The following is a 22,690-nucleotide window of genomic DNA, read 5'->3' as shown; positions in this document are numbered from 1 at the left end:
AAAAGAATTTTTTCCTTTTTTTGATGAATGATGTACAAGCATAAAAAGCTCATATCAACATGTTTCATTCTGAATTATGTATTTTTCAATTGTTTTTCAATGCGAAATGGGACGTGTTGGGATGAAAAGGAAGCATTTGGGATCAAAATGTCCATCGATTGATTTTAACTGTTAAGGACTGTTTTGTGCAATGTCAGCTGATATTGATTTGGGTGCAAAAATTTCTTTGTTGATCTTCCTTTTTGATTAGAAAGCAACAATGCACAATGATCTAGATTTGAAAAAATTGTTCAAAAGTTGACTGTGCAGAAATTCGGGTTGACACTTTAAAGAAACAAAAGTTTTTGCTAATTTACAGTTGCTTATTTGCATTAATCCCTTATAAATGGACTTCTGAGTAAGTCCTCAAAATATTAAAAATATTCGATACAATAAGAGATAATAAATATGTTTTTTTGCAAAATTTTTGTAAAAGTCTATCGAAAAATTTTACGCACGTAAATTTTTGTATGGAAAATTTTGAAAAAATAACAAAATTTCAAAGTGAAAATTCTCTTCACTGGGAGGATTTGGATGTTCCAGAAAGATTTTATGGGTAAATGTACGTTAGTTATTTGACTTTATGCCTGTTTCGCGTTTGTACTCGTGTGTACTCGTAACTTATTTAACTTCAAAAACTTGAAAAAAATAATTTTTTTAGAACGATTTTTCTCTCACTTCAACTAATTAACATGGCATTTATACCACATAATGACAATCTTTATACATTTTTAAAGTAATAAATAGCATAATTGAGTAAAAATAATCATTAGAAACATGAAATTTCAATCAATCAAATTTTGTGGTAAAAATGTAAACAATCGTCAATGTACATTTGAATTAAATTTTCTCGAGTTAGACATTGATTCAAGCATAGATATTTTTACATATGTTAGATGAAACAAGAACCTTTAATATTCCATCTGAAAGTCCCAATAATAATATACTGAATTATTTCAACTTTTGAACATTTTTTTCAAATCTGGATCATTGTGCAATGGAAAATTTAAGAAAAATAGGCACCTGAGAATATTTTTGTGTGTATTGAACTTAGTAGGCTTTTTTCTTTAATTTGTAAGCAATTTGTTTACTTGAATCGGAAGATTTCGTTGAATTTCTGCTTTTGATATTCCAAACTATTCAAATTCGTCTTTTATAGTAGGCTTCTAAGACAAAAAGTCCAAAATTCTAAGCAATGAAAGTATAACGGTCATGAAAAATTTCAAAATTTAATTCGTTAAGTTTATCAAAACTCAAAGCCAACTTCAAGTTAATCGAAAATTTAATCCGAAAGTTTGCAAAAAATTCATTTATAAAGATTTTTAAGCAAAACTGAGTTAAGCAGAGTGCTAAATAACATCTAAATAAAGAAATCTGATATCTGAACATTGAGAAAAAGCTGGAATTGAGCTGGAATATCCGAGCATATACAAAAACAGTTTATATAAGCAAAATAATTTAGAAAATTAAACCATTTTGCTTGGGAATTTGAACATCAGTATCTTAAATCCAAAAAGAACTAAGGAAAACGTATTGATGAACTAAACAGTTAAGGAAAACGCATAGTGATGGTCAAAACAACCAACGTACAGTACTTGCAATGAATTTTTCGAGTTTAATGTTTGTTAACGTCCAACATTCAAACTTGGACTAAAAGAACATAACCATAATCATCAAATTTTCAATGCAGCTGTAGATTCATGTCCATGAAATCATATTCCACGAATGGACAAAAACATTTTTTTAATCAAAATTATTCATGCTAATGTATCATAAAGCTTAATGTCCACAGAGAGAGACATTTTTAGTTAAATGCGATTAAAAGTATTAAATGTATGAAGGCAATTCAACTTAATTTTAATATTTTTGTACTTGATATTACAGACGTACACATAAAACAAGCATTATTTTCCAAGATAAAAGCTCTTAATAAAGGCGGGCCGTTTCTGGTCGATTTATGCTTTCCATTATGTTACGGAATATTTTTTAATACTTCTACGAATGGTCTAGATGCTAAGTAGAAACATTCATAATATAAAATCGATACCACAAATTGTTCCTTTTTCCCTCCTTCTGCACGCATATTTTTATACAACAAATATCTTCTTTTTTATTATTTCCTTCTTTTTTTGGCATAACAAAGGATGACGCTTGCGAGTGTGTCTGAATGCTGATAGATTAAAATTAATTCTTCATTAATCTTCTTCGTTAAATCTCGTGATAATTCATTCAGGCCTTCCTCATTCATGTATTTAAAATTAAAAAAGTACCAAATGTCTTGAATTGATGTCTTCAATTACGTAACTGAAGCGCATTCTACGCTTCATGTAAAATGTACTAGTCAGGTTGAGTGACTTGCAAATTCTGTGCAGTACAATAAGGTAGAAAATAAAGAGTCATGCTTTTATGTTACACAATACGAGCTTTTGCTATTGAGAAAATTTCAAGATCAGCTGCTGAACTCGCGTGGTATATAATTGCAATAGTAATCACATAAGTGTCATTTGAGGTCCTTTTGCCATGGCTGTCCCGATTGACACAAATTGCATAAATGATTCATGGATGCCATGTAGACTTGATATGGCTGCCATGATAAACTTGTGCAGATCGGACATGATAAAGCTTGTACTGCATACCTTTTTTACATTCAAAAGCTCAAAGCAATTATTACATCCAGCCATTAATAGCCATCGACTCTTTTGCTAATTTAATTCAATTTACATGTTAATGCAGTGAAAAAAGGCGGCAAAATGGATCTCAATGAATTAATGATTAATTTAAAAAAATAATATTGCAGCATAAAATACATAATGATGTGCAATGTTTGAGTGGCGAAGGCATCACGTACGTCATCATGAATATAATTACATGTATAATTAATTTTATACATATATCCTCTTATCAGGTGGAAATTGAAATGAAAATTCGCTGAAAATAATATCGCTTATTATTTAATGGTTTTATAGCATAAAGAGTAAATGATTGGTAGATTATCGGTCAGAAAATGAGCTTTTGATGAGGTTATAGACAGAATTGATCAAAGAGAAATGTAAATTGATGGGAAATTGAATCTACAGATTCAGTATTTGATAAACATTACTGTATCTGAGTTATATCTAGTATAATGAACAATTCAGGTACAAAAACTTGAGATCCAGCATGAAAAATTCTCAAAAAAAGTCCAATCCATAATCTGCTACATACATTAATCACCACTCATTTAATGCTTAACAGCATTAAATAACAAGAGAAATATCTATTTATATTATCATCTTACAGCCTACAGCCTCCTGTCGAGCACAATAAACAAATGTAATTTTTAATTTATTGTGATTGAGTAAATAATGCTGTAATCATTAATAATTCCGTATCATAACTTCAGAGCAAGTTTTTCTTTCTCTTTCCTTTTGTTTCTGAAAATGTAATAAATCAGAAAATTAGCATTTAGGACTTATGCTGTGCAAATATGAGACGCTTTTTAAAGCTGTGTTAAATGAGGAAGAAATTTTGGAAAATTTAAATTTTTGTTGCATTTTGTGAGCAAATTTGAGCAGTATTTTTGAATAATTTAATATCTGAACTATTCATGACTCCAGCCATTCTAATCAAAGGACATGAAGCGCGAACGGTCGTTTAATATTCGAATTATCTGAGCAACTTATATTGGTAGATACAAATTATTTGGTTTGAAAATACTGACCCAAATAGTTTCAAAATGGACCAAATACCCAAATATTGGTATTTGTAATTGACAACTCTAGTATATGAGTCTTTGAATTATTGTAGAGTAAACATCATTCTTATTTATGCACAACATTTTTAATAAATCCTAGTAGCTTTGCCTTGTAACACGGACCCAACAATATACATAATGGAAATTCAGCTTCTTCTTTGTTTACAACAAAATAATTTATAAAATTGAAGCCCTTAAATACCCAGGATTTGTCAAGTCATGAATATCCAATTAACATCAAAGTTGTGCTACTTTGTAAACCTATTTTCTAAGCTTATTTCAAAGATATCCATAAAATTTTACAATGTTGACTTCATTACTTGTGATCCATCAAAACAATATTCAAAAATCCGATATAAATAATAAAACATAGTTTTATTCAGCACAACGCTTTCATCATCACCAGATAGAGACGCAAACATAAAACTGAACATGACATTTATGATAAAGCAATGAGAATATAAAGTTTTAGATTCAAACACAATTTATTTGATTTTATGATGCAGAATCGCTGATTTATTAAAGAACATTCGCATTGTGTCGCAATTCCAACAATTTTTGCGAGATGATTTGTTGCGCTTCGTTAAGCAGAATTGATAAATTTCTTGTAATTTCCTCCTTTAAGCGCAAAAAAGCATAAATTTTCCATAAAAGAATTTTAAATTTATAGAATAAAATTCACACTCAATGTGTTAAATCAACTGCATGATGTTAATAATGTAAACTACCAGCAGCGTTATTGATTTTCATTGTAAATTCATGTGTAATCCATTGCTTTACAATTTATACAAGCCTTTATTTTTATTTTCAATACTTTTCTTATTGCACCTTACTATATTCTATTTAATTTATTTAGCACACATGGTGCTTGTACGTTCCTGACAATTTAATTACCCAAAATAAGGGTAAGCATTTCCTTTATTATGAGGGCGGGCTTTGTAAGACCTATAAAATTCCAATTTTTTTCTAGATAATTTATAGACTACGTGGATTAATGTGTACATTGTTGTGAAAAATAAGGTAGAGTGGTTTATTATTGAAGGAGAAGTTTGCGTGAATTATAAATTCTTTGCTGCTCCTTTTCTTTCTTACTTCCGGTATTTTCCGAGCACGCGAAGTTTTCTCTTCTAAAATTGTTTCCACTTCAACATTTTATCTTTCGATTTTGACTCGATTTTGTACTTTAAAGTTATTTTAATGGAAATTTTGTAATCTAAAGAAGTGAGCAAAGCTTATAACATCAAATTCTATCAAAAAACTTGCTTAATTAATGCAAAAATTCAAAATTTGAAAATTCTTAGTTAAAAGCGCGCGAAATTTTAAACCAAAGCACATTTCTCTCAGTAACTGCTAGTAAGCTATCTTAAATTTCAAAGCCATCTCAAATTTAATCCTTTTTATTTGAATTTTTCACAATGGAACTTTTTTTATTGGACACTCAAAGTGGAAGCTTGCCTCGATCTTTAAATAATGACAATTTCTCTTTTTCACTTCCTTCTAGCCATTATTCAATCCGAATGAAAATATAATAACAAAGAAGACCTTCAGTCTGTCTATGAACTTTGGTTTTTCATTACATTTTTTCCTCTATTCCTTTTCATTCAATACTCTTGAATTATCGCAAGCAAACGTAAATAGAGAATTTAAAGAATCATGAAAAAGGGTCATCAGTATCATCATCATTTACATCCGCATAAGAATGAAAAGACAGCAAATTTTTAGTCGAGTATTATTTAAACGAACCCCCGAGGATTTTTTCCACATCTATTACAGCTGTAATGCTGTATATTTCTGCTTCAATTGAAATGGGTCAAAACTATTAAAAAAACTTCCGGCATATTGCAATTTATTTGAATCGTAGAACCTCAAATGACTTTTATGGATGTTCGCTTAAGTTTTATGCTGCTTTCTTGCTGCTTCTTTGGTGGAGAAAGAACTGCTGAATAGTAAATGAATGCAAAATGTTAATAATGAGAAAAAAAGGAGCTTCCATTTTTGCTTCTTAAATTGAAAAAGTTTGTTCTCCTTACTATCCTTTATCTTTCTTAAATATTCTTTTAATTGGATCAAATTACAGCATATAACAAGCAAAAATCTCTTTTCGAATTTTGGATTATAAAAGATTGGATATTGCAATGAAATATGTATTTACATGAGGAACTACACAAAATGGATTAAAATCGCTGATAATTTGAAAAGTTTTAATTGGAAAGTTTCCTCACAGAATTTTTGGGTTTCTCATAATATTTGCTTGAAAACTACAAAATGCCTTGCATGTTATGAATTCTCATTTGAATAGGATGAACGTGATTCAGGTTGTTATTTCCATTCTTTTTGGATAAATTTGTTTTTGTTCCAAAATAAAATAGATTGATGGCTATAAACTTGAATATTTCGAGAATTTTCCAACATTTGTTGGAACATTTTTAACATGCATCAAACCTGTCGACGCTTTTTATCATCCAGAAAAATCTCCCATCCTGAATAAATGCCTCGAATATTAAAATATAGGAAAATTCCAACATTTCATCAGAATATTCATCAGTGTTTTATCAGCTTAGATCTAATAAAGGGCTGAAGTCTGTTATATTCAATTTTTTTGGGTAAAAATATTAAAACTAACAGAAAATTGAAATTTGTAATTAAAAAGCCAATTTTTGTCATTTTGAGAGAAATTCGAATTTTTGAAAATTTTATTAAATTTTCTCATGAAAGTGATTTATTTTAGGACGAAAACCTTGTTAAAATGACAAATTGATATTTTAATTTTAATTTCACTGAAAATAACATTACTATTCTGTGATCCTCTTCATTATTTTAAAATTGATTTAATTTTGTATAACAATGATCCCTTATACAAAAGATCCGCGAATACTGATCTAATATAGGACTGTAATGATCCCTTATACAAAAGATCCGCGAATACTGATCTATAGGACAGTAATGATTCCTTATACAAAAGATCCGCAAATACTGATCTAATATAGGACTGTAATGATCCCTTATACAAAAGAAATACTGATCTAATATAGGACTGTAATGATCCCTTATACAAAAGATCCGCGAATACTGATCTAATATAGGACTGTAATGATCCCTTATACAAAAGATTTGATCTAATATAGGACAGTAATGATTCCTTATACAAAAGATCCGCAAATACTGATCTTATATAGGACTGTAATGATCCCTTATACAAAAGATCCGCGAATACTGATCTAATACAAAATAATATGCAATGCTGATCTAAAATAAGTAAATAGTGATATGATTCAGTAAAAATTGAAATTTAAATTTCAATTTGTCATATTAACAAGGTTTTCGTCCTAAAATATATCACTTTCATGAGAAAATTTAATAAAATTTTCAAAAATTCAAAAAGTTTAAAAATAATTTTTTTGTTAAATTTTACTCAAAATCACAACAAATTGGCTTTTTAATTACAAATTATCAATTTTCTGCTAGTTTTAATCATTTTTAACCAAAAAAATTGAATTCGAAAATTTCATATATTGGCCCCCCGTGTAACAGACTTTTACCTAATAAAGTCCTACATGCTACAGACTGTGATTATGCAATGAAATTTTCAATAATCTCGCTAAAAGCTTTCAAAATTATTTGTAATATTTAAAATCCCATGAGCACATGTTGATGGCAGAAATATTTGATGTGTTTTTGTGCCATGCCTTAATTAGGGGTACAATTTATTAGTACTTATGATGTTTACGCCCAGTCCAATTATGTAGGAGTAGCTCAAAAAATTTTCATCCGGTACAGCTCTTGTCCTTTTTTTATACACAAAAAAACTTAATGCTTTTAAAATTGAGTGCTGCAAAAATGTAATTACTGTGTTGTCATGATGACTATGATTTACAATGTTGCTAGCTTGCGAATATTTTAGCAGCGGTTTTAAAGGAATGACAGCATTTTTGTGTTATTTTAAAGCTTGTTGTGTTTTTTGAGGTTTTTAGTTTGTGGAAATATAAATGTGGGGAAAATATCTTCTAAAATTGGAACTGTGAACTTGTTTGTTGATATTTCTATTCTATCTATGTGATGGCATCAAAATATTTCCAGGTAATGCAGTATTTACTCCAGAAAACTTGTAAAATTATTAAAAACTTCACTTTATTGATAATTTAATTGTAAAATATATTATAAACGAAATGAAATTTAAAAATTATAGAGATTTGTATGAAGAATTATTCACGAAACTATTTTCGTTAAATTTAACGAATCTTTTTCAAATTTCAAAAAACCGTTAATCAACCAATCAAAACTCATTCAATAAATCAAACAATCGAATCAAATTAAAGTCAATCTATCGAACACACATAACTTCACCATTAATTAATTTGATAGGTAAATTCCTTCAATTTCAATTAAGTCAAAACTCACCCAAATAAAACCACAAATCCACAAATTCGAACAATCAATAGCAAAATTCTATTAATCAACCATAATTATTATAATGGAATGACTAGCAAACTTCAGACACAACTAATATGTGATGTTAATTCAATTAATAAAGACAACAAGGATATGATCATCAACACAATGCAATAATTGAATGAAAACTGTAAATGTTTGTAAAGTAAATATTTACATTACAAGTTTAAATTTTACCATAATGATTCATTCTTGTTTGACATGACACTCAATTATGCCCATTTTATTAAGCTTTAAAAATTTGTTTAGAATGTGGATACAATGGAATGTGGCTGCATTTATGCGTTCATCTTATTGTACAATAAAGTGAAGAATGTACATTAAAATTTCTTCATCTTATGACCCAAAACATTCTTCCTTTCAACTGGTTATTCATGCACATACGCTGAATCAATATTTATGTATTCACATTAAAGAATAAGTGGAAAACTCTCGGAAAAAATTCCAAATGAATAAGTGAACGAGAAAATTTGTTTTACGTACTTTGATGTCGATTATTGTAGCTTTTGAGCTGCTGGAAGTTAGTTTTATATGATTTCTGCATATGAATTGTATTGTTGGCTATAAAAATGTCTAAAACGGTGAATTAACAATAAATTTGAGCATAATTGAATTTTATTATTCAATAACGGTCATTTGTAATTTGAAATTAATGCACAGTTGCACACCCTTTGACTCAATAATTGCATTTTCAGTTTCAATCTAAACTTTGTAATTTCCATCGAATCATCCTGGACTATGCATGTAATAATCCACATAATCTCTCAACAAATAAAAGCATTAATAACAGCAAGCAACTTACTTAAATAGAGCAAATTCCTATAGGCTTATGATTAAGTAAAATGAAATGAGAGTCGATGATTGAAGTGATTGGCTGTGTGGAAGGAGAGTAGTAATAAAATAGCATCGTTGATGATGAAAAAATCCACAATCATGACTGATTGATATTTTAATTAACATCATGAAAGTGAGTGCACGTAGCAGATAGGGGTTCATCGAGATTGAGGTTAAGAGATAATTTTTGCAATTTATTCATAAATAGAAGTTGTGATTGAACAATAGGAAGGCTTTGTTGATGCCACTCAGCAAATTAAAGTTATAAGCATTAATTATTAATTAATTCTAGCATGCGTAGCTTCAAACTTTTACCTCCAAATCTGATTATGACAGCAAGAATCAGCACTAATGAGTCAGTACCATCATATTCAGGCATCATCAAATCAATTTTTATATCCACATTGAGAATAATTTTTCTGCGTTCATTTGGCCATAAAAATAAAGTTTCTGTTTTATGACTCACTACGAAAGGTTTCTTTTCCTCTTCATCCTTTCAACCAACAACTCATTTCCCATTCTTCTGACTTCGTTGTGAGCAATCCTTAAGCCATAATTAAACAACAATACAGAGGTTGTGGAATACATTTCTTCTCATTTTTACTCCCATTGCGTGGAATACAAAAAGTTGTTTCTTTATTTTATAACACCAATTTGTGGGCCATTTAATGGCTTTTTGTAGCAACTGCGAAGCTGTCTTATTATTAACGCACTTATAATGGGATGTTAGTAAGGGTTTAACTTTTCTAGGTTGAATAAGATAATGGAATGTAAAGGATAAACATTTACTAATATTTTTAAGCTTTTTATGTCAACAAGGCATAATGTCATTGACCGGGGAATTGAAAGTAATATAGTTTAGTGTAATCGGTTCAATTTAACGGATTTTTGAAATTCAAATTTTCTGTTTTCAACTGAACGCATCCTTTGTTGTTTTTTGTGAGTGAAAAATTGAAATATAATCCAATTTGTGAATTAAATCGATTTGACAGGGAATTAAGTGACTTAAAAGACGGAAATAATAGATTTCAAGATAATATTCAAGAAGAAAATAAGGAATATTCAAGATAATTCAGTATGTAGAGTTTATTTATGAAATATTTGAAATATTCAGAATACAGAGTTAAGTGAATTTCAAAGCATCCTTGTTCATTCATAAAAAGCGCTTCAATCAATGAACACTCCATAGATCTAACAAGATAACGCTTCTATTCTCATTTATTTTCACATTATTCTTCATATCCGAGTGTTTTAGCAACAACATGAAGTCATGTACGTGACGAGAGAAGAAGAAGCAACAAAAAATGAATTTTCTGCTCGTTAAGGAAATTTAATTTTTAAATGTGAACTTTAAAATTAAATAAGTAAACCACACCAGGAGATTATTTTTAATGGCATCAGTTAAAAAGCTTGTTTCACACCAATTCGTGGAAATGTTGTGCGATATTGAATTAATCTGAAGTATTAGGGTAATCGATGTATTTTTGGTGGTATTTTGTTTTTGGAGGTAATATGCCTTCAATTTTTATTTTGTAAATATTTTTGATTTTAGCGCGTTATAGTTCTCAAAAACATTCATATAAACATGCAAAATATGTTTTGTTAGACAATATTCATTCGACAGTGTTTTTTAATTTTTTATTACTCCAGCTTTTTTCTAAGAATGAAGAAAATTTTGAGCAATTTTTATCGATTATTTTTGTCCTTAAAATCTCATTTTTCTTCCTTATGAGTAACCAAAAATGACATTTTCCATCTATTTCTGTGTTTCTATTTTTATTTTACTGCTTAATATTCGAGAAAACAGCATTCCATGACGCGTTAAATGTATTTTTGGAGTGTTTTTGGAGGTAAACGGAAATTTTTTGAATTTTGTCGAAAAAAATGAAAATTTTTGAGTAAATAATATTTGTTATTATACATAAATTAATTAATTTAAGTGTAATTATCTACTTGAGAGATATTTTTGAAAAACGTAAAGATTCGATGAAAAATTAAGCAAAATGGAAGATAGATACAATGAATGAGAATTTGGAAAAATTATAATTGATTTCATCAAAAATATGAATTTCTTAAATGAGAATCAATGCACACACTAGCAAGTTATTAAGCAATGTGTAAATTAACTACTAAAAAAGCATTTTTTTCACTTTTAAAAAAATTATTTTTTTTTGTGTTAGAGGATCGATAACGTAAAATTAACGCCAAATGTTAAGTTAATTAACGTCTGTACCATATATTTTAGCCGTAAAGATTGCTCTAATGGATTTTTTAGCTTTTTTTCTGCGAAAATTTTATCAACGGTCATTTTTTGAATTACCTCCAAAAATACATATTTTTACCTCCAAAAACAAATTTGATACCTCCAAAAACAAAAACGAAAATAATGCATACAAAATCAATAATTGTGCTTAAATGAATGGAAATACCAAAGAGTTGTGCATGGAATATGATTTCTGCAGTACCATTTGACATTTTGGTATATTTTATTCGTCCAATTACGAAAATATTAACACTCAAAGTTTTCAAAGGGGAAAATACCACCAAAAATACATTGATTACCCTATGTAAATTTTATTACCATCACATTGTGTGTGTGTCTGAAAAATCTATTTATAAATGCAACTTTTTGCACACATGGTGGCAGATTGGATTATGTCTGGAAATGCGGGTGTATAGGAATACATATTTCTAGAATGTAGCAAAATTGAAATGGATTAAAATTATTTGACTGAGTAGGCAGTCAAAAATGCGTGCCATGTGGGTGCTTTAGATTGAATGAAGTGAGAGGAGCTTTCAGATTTTATGATAGAATGTGCCAAATTGTTATTATAGAAATAAAAACTAATCGAGATTTGAGCAACAAAGTTATGAAAATACAATTAAACTTAACAACAATGACGATGAATAATTTTATATTAAAACTGAAAACTTTGTCGACAGAAAATCCATTTTTCGCATAAGTCTACCTTAAGCATACTTTTATTTTGTTTTCAAATCATTCCAATCTTTCATATTTTTATTTCAATGTTTCAATAATATAATTGAAATTGCCAGAAGCTATTTATATAACCTGAATATTCATCCAATTTATTCGACAGTGGCTAGCGGGATAATTGACAAAGGAAATGTTCATGTTGAAAAAGAAAATTGAAATGCTGTTCAGAGAGGAAGAAAAAAAAATCGAAATGAAATTGAAATGGAGAACTATGTATAGCAAAAATGGGTTTCCGATATGTGTAATGTGAATGGAATATCATATTTCGAATTGATATTGTACAAGTAAATGAACCTCTAAAAGTGAAGGGGGTTAAGTATGGAAGTGAAGAAGAGATTGAACAAAAGACGCAGGTTTACGTAACTGATCTGATGGGATATGACTGGTAGCTGTGGAACGAGCACTGGAAATCGGAGCATGTGGATTCGAGTCTCGTTCGGGTTATGTTGTGGGAAGTGTGCTATTTTTTATCTAAAATCATAAAAATAGTAAGGTTCCGAACATAATCATATGGATCAAGTGTAAATCTAATCTTTCCAACAATCATACAATTTTAAACGATTGCTTGTCAAAGATAAGTCATAATCATGATTTTGATGTCCCATCTCATAACATCCAACACATAATCTCACAGTATGACCAATAATCATGACTGTCACGTTCAAATTATACAAAAATATGCTAAAAATCTCACAAAAAATGATTATGTCCAAATGCTTGACACTCATTATGATACCAAATTTTATTAAGTCCAAACTCTCAATGTAATTCAAACCGACTTTCATTCTTTTCATTTCAGAGATTTTTTGTGAGAGGCGACACAACGACATCAAAAATGTCAGATCATAGAATATTGATATCCACAAATATTCATTATTGTAACTGTTCATAGTCTCGGCGTCAGATCAACGGTCTAAAACAAAATTTTTTTTTCTGCACATCGTCAAATAACTGTGATAATGAATTTAATATGATATAAGAGACACATCCTGAATATTGCATGGAATTTCACAAAAAAATATAAAAATGTATTAAACGACTAGACGAGATTCATTTTGTAGATGATAAAAAATTGTAGAAAAAATTCGTATATGTGTAGTGAATCAGATATAGAAAATAAATTACAATCCTTAAAAGAGGAAAAAAGAAAAAACGGGAAATTGAAACAATTGTGAAGCAGTGAGGCACGAGCAGAATAGAAAGTGAATGTGATAAGTGAGTGATTTAATTAATTATGAAGACAGATAAATTGCTGACACCAACAACAGCTGCAACAATTCAAACAAAAGCTACGACAATCATCAACACATTGAATTCAAAACGTCCCACTGTAATTGTGTATCCTACTGGTAAGTGTCATAATAATGTATGTTTGAGAATCAACTCTATTATTTTCATTACATTTACTTTGATTGCTTCTTTCGAGAGAAAGACAAAAGAGGCAAGTTACAAGAATTTTATTGGGAATGAGGTGGTGGAACGAATCTTATTGTATCGTCTGACTGTTCGGCTAGTCAACTCAATGTCTGAATAATGTGTCAATGACAATCCTAAACTTAATATTTCATTTTGTATTTAACCTCAAAAAGCATTTAATGTTGAAACTTTTTAAACTTGTATTTAACCTGAAAAACGCATTTGAGGGGTATAAAACTTTACGGCGTTAAATGCAGTTCCCCTCATTGTGCCGTTAGGGCTAATTAACAACCTACTTCCAATCTCATCTCCAAAAACAGAATTTTTCTACCCACCAGCAATGAGCTTCATCCAAATACCATAAAAATCACAAACATCTAACATAAAAATAATAAGACTAAAATCATGTAAAGCCTCTAGATATTTGGCATCACTGTCAAATTATATCAAATCATCCAAGTTTACAAGAAAAATCTGTTAAAGTCAAAGAAAAAAAAAGTAATGGAAATGAAAGAGGTTGGATTGTGACTATAAAAATGGAATTTGATTCCTTAACATGTGAGTTCTATTGAGTCAAGTGCTTTTTTTTTCTTTTACGGTGCCTTGAGTATCTAATTAAGAATGACACTTGAGAACAATAGGGAAAAAGGGAAGTAAGAAAAATATAATTTTTACCTCTTTTGTAATATTTTCTGAAGGGATGAAAAATCCTATTAAGTAGGATTTATGCTTACTTTTGAATTTTTCAATTTTTACCTTAGCAAACAATAAAAAAGTCATTTTCTAAAAATAGCATGTCATGCACCCCCATCCTTATGATAGGAAATAATTTGGTGCTTTGTAGTCATTGAAAGAAAATTGTACATATAATTCAATTATAGACAGAGGATGAGTGTCTACCGTTAAAGGATGAACAAAAAAAACTTCTTACATTACCATTGATCGTGAATTTTTTCATCTTCCTTTTTTACTTTACCCTTCACCAAGCCAGTCATGGCAAATTTATTGAATTGAAGCAATTTTAAGAGCTCTTGACTTGATTTTACCCTTAAGCTCAGCTTTTCATTTTTATGGCTTTTCCCTCTGAAATGACATTTAAGCTTTAATTTATATTGAATAAGTGGAAATTGATGGCAAAATTTATATCCTCTTGTGTCTTTTGTCAGCAGATGGATGAGTGTGTGCCTTTTTTATGGTAAAAAGGGTTCACAGTAATTTTTAGGAGATTACAAAATAAATTTTATTTCCACTTATAAAATTGATATTGGCAAATTTTATGGTTTCTTAGTGATGAAAAATATTAATTATTAATTAAAAAGGGCTTGTTCAGTAATTGGAAAAGGAATTAAATTTTCGAATTTATAGAAAGCTTTTTTTTTTGAAAATCATTTTTTTACATTCTCATATGGAGATTTTGATCTTCAATTTTGACGTATTTACATTTTTATTTGATGTTTAAATGATTTTAAAGCATACAAGCAGATGTGAGCAAAGCATATTTATCATCAATACCTAAGCCGAATCATTCATAAATAGCAAAATTTCAATTTTTAAAAATAACTAAAATGGCGGGAAAATATAAAAATAAACCATTGATTTAGATATAAATATCTCAAATATACTAATTAGTTCACATACATCCAAATCCATCAATGTTAACATTTTTCAGGCACAATTAGAATTAGCATTAGCAAGGCTTTAATTCAATTCTCACTCTCTTCCTATATCTCCCGCCCTCCCTGTTAATGATCTTAATTACTAAATAATGAATTTCGTTTTTGTTTAGCCTTTAATGCTGCTGTGCGTCGATGGAGAAGAAGAAAAAACACACCATTGCTGCTGTTTGCTTCTTGTCCGGCATTCTCATTCATTTTAACAATAGCTTGATTAAATATAATTACACAAAAAGCATACCGCATGTATTCATCATCCATTCCGTTCGCATTTAGACATTTTGCTGGTTTAATGTCTGCACTATGTAATATACATTCTTAATTGCCATCTGTCAGATGATGAGAATAATCATGACGACAGTAATGATGATGTTGGAATAAGATAGTGTACAAAAGAAAGTGAAATGCCTTTTGTGCCGCATTTTCCCTGTGGGATTGTCCTTAATTACGTACATTTTGAGTGAGATTCTTGTGAGGAACTTCAGTCTGAGTAGAAGAGTGAAGTGGAATCTCTTGGAGGGGGTCGGAATGTTGTCTGATGAATTGGATGCAAATTGTGGCAAATAAGACGATCTTCTGCCAAATTTGGTGTGGCTCTCTACGATTTCTGGCTCCATGTCTCAAGTATATTCCTCATTTGCATCCATTTGTGCTGAATTGCATTCTAAATCGTGAATTTTAATGAATAATCAAATGGAATTGCGCTTTTTTATATCCAATTTCTCACTTCCAATGCTTAATGAGTTTTTTGGCACTTGCCATTCTCTCTCATCAACGTAAATGTCCCTCCATTCAGTTCATGACTTAATAGATACACAAAGAAAACGAAAACTTTTATTAAATAACGTGATTGAATTTATTTCCGCTTGACGCCATTTGTTCCAAGTCAATATTGCTAAAAAAAAAGTGTCCCTTCCATTTTTCCGCGAAATTCCATTACGTTGAAGAATCACTCTTTGCTGTCTTTATCTCAACAAATTTATTTCAATTGAATTTGGCATCAAGTAATTTCCATACACAGAGTAAGGAGACATAAAAAATTTGATTACATTATCATAATACATAAAACTTGATTGAAACGTGTCACATAATGAGAATTCAGCTTTATTATCCATTAAATGATGGAAATTAAGTGAGTTTAAGAAAATGTTGATTATTTGAAATATCATTTTTCGTTTCCTTACCTTCGTGTAGATTATAAACATCGTTAGCAATTGTTATCTCGTTAAGTATTCTCAACTTTCTTATCATTCTTGCTACATTACCTTGATGGAGTGGAAACATACACATCTCATGAAGAATGAAATGAATGAGTATGTAGCAAGGTGAAGGAGCTTCTTGTTCTCCTTAAAGTTCAGTTTTGTAGACTCTGGAGGACTAAGCTATGGCAAAAATTTTCGAATTTCGAAAGTTTATTCGAATATCGAAAATTCGAACATTAAATTTATTTCGAACTTATAAGGTTCAATTCCTAAATTTCCCACATCTCATTATTAAGACACAACTCCCACTCATTACCATTCCACTTTCAAATTATCGATTCCCTGCTCATCGAAGCAAAACAAAATGTTGAATATATTCATCATCAAATGACCAACTAGGGAGTAACATTGTTACAACTTAACCTTATATTATACAGACAATATTATCCCATTCATAATGTATCCACAGAATACTTTACGTTCTACTATAAATTTCCATTATAATGATTTGCAAGAGTTTGTTCCTTGTGGACGAAGTTTTATGTGTAATCCATTATGATACTCAACAAAAATAGATTTTATTGTCTATTCATATTCACAATGATGGAATGGATATGAAAAGGACTGATAATTTCATTCAAACTGGAGCTGCTTGTTTGAGAATCCTAGATTTGTTTATGACGTCCAGAATTTACAGATGGATAGGGTTAAGAAAGCAAGGGGAGGATATTAGGTACAAAGACATCACTTGCGAATGACTTCATGATAATCCTATAGAAATAAAGATTACACGTGACTTGAGGGCTTAAGAAATTTGAGAACTTTTCCTCAGTTTCCATTCAAAGCTGCTTCACCTCGAATAAGAAAAGATATAATCGGATGTATGTGTATAGCGGTAGCAAATGCGGGAAGAAAAATCTATATAAAATCCAATTTTATGCAAACTGCTGACAGCAATATCTCTTGGGATCAATTGCGGTTTCCATTTTATATTGTGTATATATATGACTTTAACATAAAAATTTTCCTATTATCAAACACTATGGGAATTGTCTTCGGCGTGTTCTTGCTACAATAATCATAAAATATTGCTAATAAATCTAGATGCTTTATACTTAAACTTACTGTAGAAATTAGAGTTTATTACCTTAAACGTCGTAAAATAATTAAAATTTCCCCTCAAGGAAATGGAAAACATGGCATAAGAGATTTGTAGTCAGACTGCTTTTAATCCAGGAAAGTAAATTTCACTTTTCGTAGACGGAGCACTGACCTATAAATTGTCAGTCGTTTGACATGCAAAGGTATCAGGATGTAAAATTTTTGAAATAACAGCAACCCATCATTCAAGCTTTTGTGTGTACACTTCAAAGCTTATGGCAGAAATATATCATTCAACTCTGATTGAGGACTTGTTGCTCTTTAAACATTTGACGCCTGAAGCTTCATCATTGTGTTATGTCTAATGTATATTGAATGATGGAAGGCTTTAGGCATTCAATAATGTAAATTTTAGGTTATAATCTCTTAATCCAATGTTCTGACTCGGTTGTTTGTTGATTCATTGCTTTGGAAAAGTTTGGCTTTTTTTAAAGTCTTTCGATGGCTCGTGGCTGATGACAGTTTAGTATAGCCTGATGGCTGATGACAGTTTAGTGTAGCTTGTTCAGAGGATTGATCTAATTGTAAACAATCTATAAATAAACATGCTTACTCATATCCACAAACATAACTTTCTAAATCATCAAAAAGCAATCTCTTCCTACAAATTGCTCCCAATGACGTCATGGAAAACTTTCAATCATATTTTGATGATGATTGATCTAAGGAATATTTCCATGTAAACAAATTCATTCATCCCCAAAAACAAGATTCCATTTTTGTTTCAAGGGAAATACAGAACAGTCAACGAAACTTTTATTAAAGAAAACTTTTTTCACGACATCCATAAAAATGCGCATTTCTCGATAAAATTTCCCTGTTTTTCTTGGCACGATTGTGTGTATTGAAATAAGCAGGCAGCACTGACAATGAAATAAAATAAAATGACAGAAGAAAAAAATATTTCTTATGTTGTCAGTAAGCCTTTGATCTATGTTTCTTAACCTTCATTCCTTGTTCACCTGCTCACTTGAATTGAATTTTTTATGTTCCAAACGTAACCTTTATCAGAAGAATAAAAAGCACACATGAACAACAGGTCGATTGAAAATAAAAGTTTGCTATGATTGTTTGTGGCTTTTCCAGCGCATCTTGTTGAATAAAGGCCAATAATTGGTTTGATTCGTTGAGCAATCCGTACGATTAAAGTTGTTGTTGTACTCGACAAGTCCCTAATTGTTTAATTTAGCTAATAAATGAAGTTAATTGAGTATTGTTTACACTTTAATGACCAAAGGGTCAAAAGCTATGAATTAGGGTAAAATAACTACGAAATCACTTTAATTTAAATTCAGATTCAAACGACCGTTACAAAACTGCCACTTCTATTCTTGATGCTTGACAAAATACATTCTGAAGACCAAATTGCTTAACATCCTCAACCTCAAAAGAAAAACGGATCCTTCTTCAAAAGGAAGTAAAATTGTTTGGCAAACAGAATTAACGTGAAAGTATCCAAACAACAAATGTAAAGAGCAAACCAACTGACGAGAAAAATGATCTTTCTCATGGGAGCTACAAAAGGAAGATGATTCAAACAAATATATAAAAAAATTCCTTCCACACGAGAGTAACACACACACAGTTCCATAAAAAGGATATTCATTAATACTTCCTTCATGTTCCACATTCCTTGATTGTCATTGCTTAATGTTATGGCTGTGACATGTACCTTCACGTGCGCTAAGAAATGTACTTGGAACGTTAACATTCGTAGAAGTTTTCAACCGAGCATTACATTTATACAGCAATAGTAATTCTTTATTATTCCATCATTTATCTCTTCATGTACCACAAAAAACAGAAGAAGAAATCCTTGGAAATGAAATTTAATGCTATGTATAGTGATTCCAATAAATGTTTTATGAGTAGCTTCGAATGTTGGCATTAAATTTCATGAAATTCCTCGGTATCAATTCAAGAAATGATTTGATTCCTTTTTTGCCAAGAAAGGATTATTAAAGTTTGCTTGTTTTTGCTTTAAACTGATCAGGAAGAGCTTAATATTATGGAATGTTATGCTTTTTAGAACTAAAATTTTATGTTAGGAACTAAAATTCATACAATTATTACATAAGTAAGAAGGGCGTTCAACTATGAAATTCATAAAAAAAATTCAAATTTCAAAAAACCGTTAATATCATCAAATTTTGAATATATTCTACAAGGAGATCAATAAAAATTCAATATAATACGAAGCAGCCCCAAAAAATTTCCACATTTCAACCCCTAATCACCCATCATTATCGTTCTCATCATATCCTTCTTCTCGCTGCATATTTTTGTGTTCACCTGTCTTATCTTCATGAAATATGAACATTTTGTGATGAATTTACACGCTTATTTATTGGGTTACGTAGCGGTGACGCGTGTATTTTATTGTAGTATGAGGAACAGTAAGGATATTGTTTGTAAATATAGCATTACACAATTCGCAATACATTTATCCTCCTTCTTTTAGATATTCGAGAAGAATTTTCCTGCCACTTATGCAAAATACATTTGTGGTTGCTAGAAATGATGCTTATTTGAATGCAATAAATCTTTAGAATTCCTACATATTCTGCATAAAATGATTACACTCATGAGTACGGGGGTGATGTATGGAATATATGGAGTAACATGAATATTCCATTTCTCGAGGCAATTTTGAGGCATCATATTGCATCTGTTCACCAATGTCTTTGGTACAGTATGTTTGGATGTCATTTAGCTTTCTTTGCTGTCAGTTCAATGCGAAATGTACTTGAACGGAATGAGAAAAGCTAATTAAAAAAGTTTATGTCTTGTATTTAAAGAAATACTTTTCATTTGTTTGATAAATACTGAAGTTATGGGGTTAAAAACTTTTTGATTAGTTCTATCTGTTGTGACTTCCGTGCTGAATTTTGAATTTGAGCTTGCTAAGGTTGCTAATTTATTTGATCGAATGTACTAGACTATTTACAAAAAATATTAGATTGTTATTTCAAATGTACTAGATTTGTGGAAGCTGAGATAGAATTTTAGCAAAGTCTACTAGATTTTTTAAAAATGCTAGAATTTCATAAAAAATGTACTGGAATTGTAGAAGCTATACTAGAATTTTGACAAAATGTACTAGATTTTTGAGGAAAAGTACCAGATCATATTCTCCAAATTTATTACCAAGCTTCAAGCTTCCTCTTTCACTTAAACAAACTTCTCTTTCGAGCTTCAAATATCTAAGCATGATCTGCATGATTTATGAAAATCACTCAAGAGTTGATGATGCCTTTTAATATAATATCAAGTTTCATAACTTCAGCATCTTCATAGTTGGATGTCAAGGAATGATATATGATGAACTTTTCTTACCTCAAAGTTATTTGGTTACCGTTCTCTGTCAACATCCGAAAAAGTAATATTCATTCAATGAGTATGCAAACACTCGAGCTTGATGACTGAAAATTTATTTTCGCCAACTTGAGACTGAAAAGTGATATCGAGGAGAAAAAAAAACGGAATCAATTGATTGTCATCAGATTTTTATGCGATGTTATTGAAATTTATGTTGAAAAATGAGATATTTTCTCAATATCTATACAAAAAAATGATACAAAAAGTTGTGGCAGGTTATGGTTAAAGAGCCCTTCAAATGGCAACAGAAGGGTTTTTTGTCGATTCTCCATATTGAGGATTCAATATACATACGTACATTGACAAATGAAAATGTTTTCATATGTTGAGCACATGAATTCCACTTCGGTTAAGAAAGACATGATTCATTTGGAAATGTCATTCAGAATATTTTCGGAACTTTCATTTCCATTGAGATGCTATGCTTATTTATGGAAGAGACGGATATTAAAGCTTTGGTAGTTTGTGATGTTGAGAAGAAAAACTCATCAAATTCGTATTTTCTTTGATGATTTCAGAATAAATAGCAACGAAAATATCCTAAGGCTATACAATCAGTTCCTCAAAATCTCATAGATGAAAAGGATGAATGTTGAAAAGTTTCACATCGTATTTTAAGCATAATTAAACATATTCCAAGTATTTGCTCATGTATGCCTGAAATTTTTAATATATGGATTTCCTCTAAATTTAATTTACAATAAAGAATGTTCATAAAAGTTAAATTAAATTACATCCATTACTTCAACGCAGAAGTTTCTTGAATTTTTTAATCTTCTACCTCATTCCTTACTAATAAGATTTGACGTACGCTTCCGTTAAGCAAGCAATCTAGCAGCATGACAACAGAAAATCATTATTAATGCGTTCTATATTGCCAAATTCTGCTTAAAAAATTTAATTTTTATATCCGAGCCACGTATTTATTCAAAAGAGCAATCTCCCGCATATTGGTACACATAATAATCTTCGCAGCATGATTGAAGATATCTGCATATTTAGAATGATTGAATATTGACGATGAATCAAAATTTTGTGCCACACTCTGTGGTGTGTTGTTGAATTGATTTTGGGAGTTGTTTGTAATTGATGTACATTGAAACTATAGCGAGGAGGAAGGGATACAGTTCACCAAGTAGCAAACTGCGGGATATTTCAGTTTTTGCCATCGAAATCAGTCGTAAACAGCTTTCATAATTCTTTTTTTTTTTTTTTAAATAAACTTTTTATTCATTAAATTTTTAACTTAATTATGTACAAAGTTTGGATACATTTTATTTGTATTTAAATTTTTAAAGGATTCTGACTTATCGCCTTCATCACTTAGTTTTTGATTTTATTTTGAAATTGTTTTGCTTTAATTTATGTTGTGGTTTATTCGGTGTTTCGCGACGCAAGACGAGTGTTGAAGTTCGCTTGCAACTTTCCGACGTAGTCCTCAATAGAGGGTATTTTTGCTTCAGTATGTAGATCTGATATTATCTTGTTTTGTTGAGAACAATTCTCAAGAATTTGTTTTGAGTACTTGTAGTTTTTGTAGATGTGTTTTTGCCATCCGTTCACTGGACAGCCGTATGTGAAGATGGGTCTCACGGCTAGCTTGTAGATGAGAAGTTTGTTTCGAACGTCGAGATGTGAGTTCCTGCTGATGAGGGGATAAAGTAGTCTTAGTGCAGTGTGAGCTCTGTTGGTCACATATTCTACATGCTGCTTTAATGTCACTCTCTTGTCGATTATCATTCCCAGATATTTAGCTTCGGTTTCCCATTTGATGTTTTCGTTGAGGAATTTGATGTTGTCTCTAGGA

At 30.2% G+C, this 22,690-nt stretch overlaps 1 protein-coding gene across 2 annotated transcripts in view; it reads left to right on the top strand.

Annotated features, from left to right (window-relative positions):
* The window catches only part of LOC139093335 (uncharacterized), a 39,030-nt gene that overhangs the window by 6,100 nt on the left and 10,240 nt on the right, over positions 1-22,690 (top strand). For both annotated transcript variants that reach the window (XM_070644020.1, XM_070644019.1), the window contains exon 2: positions 12,853-13,402. In XM_070644020.1, coding sequence (XP_070500121.1) covers positions 13,288-13,402 — 115 coding nt within the window. In that variant the 5' untranslated portion in view covers positions 12,853-13,287. The remainder of the gene's footprint in view (positions 1-12,852; positions 13,403-22,690) is intronic.

This window comes from Chironomus tepperi, unplaced genomic scaffold (assembly GCF_022539635.2).
Source record: "Chironomus tepperi strain 1889 unplaced genomic scaffold, CSIRO-AGI_Ctep_v1 contig_335, whole genome shotgun sequence".
NCBI lineage: Eukaryota > Metazoa > Arthropoda > Insecta > Diptera > Chironomidae > Chironomus > Chironomus tepperi.
The sequence above is the reverse complement of the archived record's forward strand: the minus strand, read 5'-3'. Positions and strand labels throughout refer to the sequence as shown.